General features: G+C 51.5%; 1 protein-coding gene across 1 annotated transcript in view; it reads left to right on the top strand.

Moving 5' to 3' along the window:
• The window catches only part of LOC138520275 (galanin receptor 2a-like), a 1,059-nt gene extending 273 nt beyond the window's left edge, over window positions 1-786 (top strand). The window contains exon 1 of the mRNA XM_069632727.1: window positions 1-786. This exon is cut by the window's left edge and continues 273 nt beyond it. Coding sequence (XP_069488828.1) covers window positions 1-786 — 786 coding nt within the window.
• The last annotated feature ends 328 nt before the right edge of the window (window positions 787-1,114 follow it).

The raw sequence follows: 1,114 nt of genomic DNA on the forward strand, positions 1-1,114 counted from the left end.
TTCCTCATCTACAACGTGCCGGTCATGCTGCTAAGCTTCGTCTTTGAGGACTGGGCGATGGGCCTCTCCGTCTGCGTCAGCAGCCAGAGTATGTCAATGTGGACCATGTTCTGCAGCTTCTACAGTATGGTGGCCACCTCCGTTCTGCGATACGTGGCTGTTGTCCACCCGATGTGCAACTTAACCTTCTCCCGTAGACAAAGGCTTGGGTTAGTCACCCTCATGTGGGCCTTGAGTTTCCTTGTGTCTATTCCCAGCTGGCTGCACCAGGAAGTGGCAGGCGTTGGCCACGGCACTTTCTGCATCTTCTGCATGACAGAACTCCAGACGTTCCTTTACTTTGTCCTCTTTGGTGGTGTGGCATTCCTTCCTGCTGTGCTCATCATGGCTGCCTGTTACTGGGAGATCATCCGCTTCCTCTGGGGGTGGCACGCCAGTGTGCGCCACACAGACCACGGGCGCCAACACAAGAACCGGAAGGTCACCACCACCATTCTTGCCATTGTGACTGCATTTATCGTGATGTGGGCACCGTACTGGGTGGTGACCTTCCTCATGACCAACCGCAGCCTGCCACAGAAGCCTCTGGTGTTTGTGGTGTCTAGCCTGGCTACCTTGTTGGCCTATTCCAACTGCTGCATCAGCCCTATTATTTACTTTGCTTTATCTGAACAATTTCGCCTGGGATTGCGCAAGCTTTTTAAAAGGCAGCCGAGGAGAACGCTTACTAGCGAGATATATCATCTCAACTCAGCCTTGTATGCCATGATCAGTGGAAAGGGTTAACATTCTGTAGACATAGGTAAGACGTGAGTACTATTGAATTCCATGGAGAGACCATGAAACCACCTTAAGATGGGGTCTCTTTCAGGGAGACCATTCAAGGCAGTGCCTTAGGCCTTGTGAATGAGGAGGAATGCAAGGATGTCTGGAATGAGGCAGGTAATGTGGAGTGGAGCATGGGGGATGCTGGGAATCTATGCAGGGATGGATTAAGTGACTGCTGGAGAGAGAGATATGGAAGCGTGCAAGCAAAGGTAGATGGGTTGGTGGGTGGATGGATGGATGGATGCAAAGGGGAATCGGAGGCTGGATACATGTTTAGAATAGATGA

Source organism: Ambystoma mexicanum, chromosome 13 (genome assembly GCF_040938575.1).
Source record: "Ambystoma mexicanum isolate Mex_15411 chromosome 13, UKY_AmexF1_1, whole genome shotgun sequence".
Lineage (NCBI taxonomy): Eukaryota > Metazoa > Chordata > Amphibia > Caudata > Ambystomatidae > Ambystoma > Ambystoma mexicanum.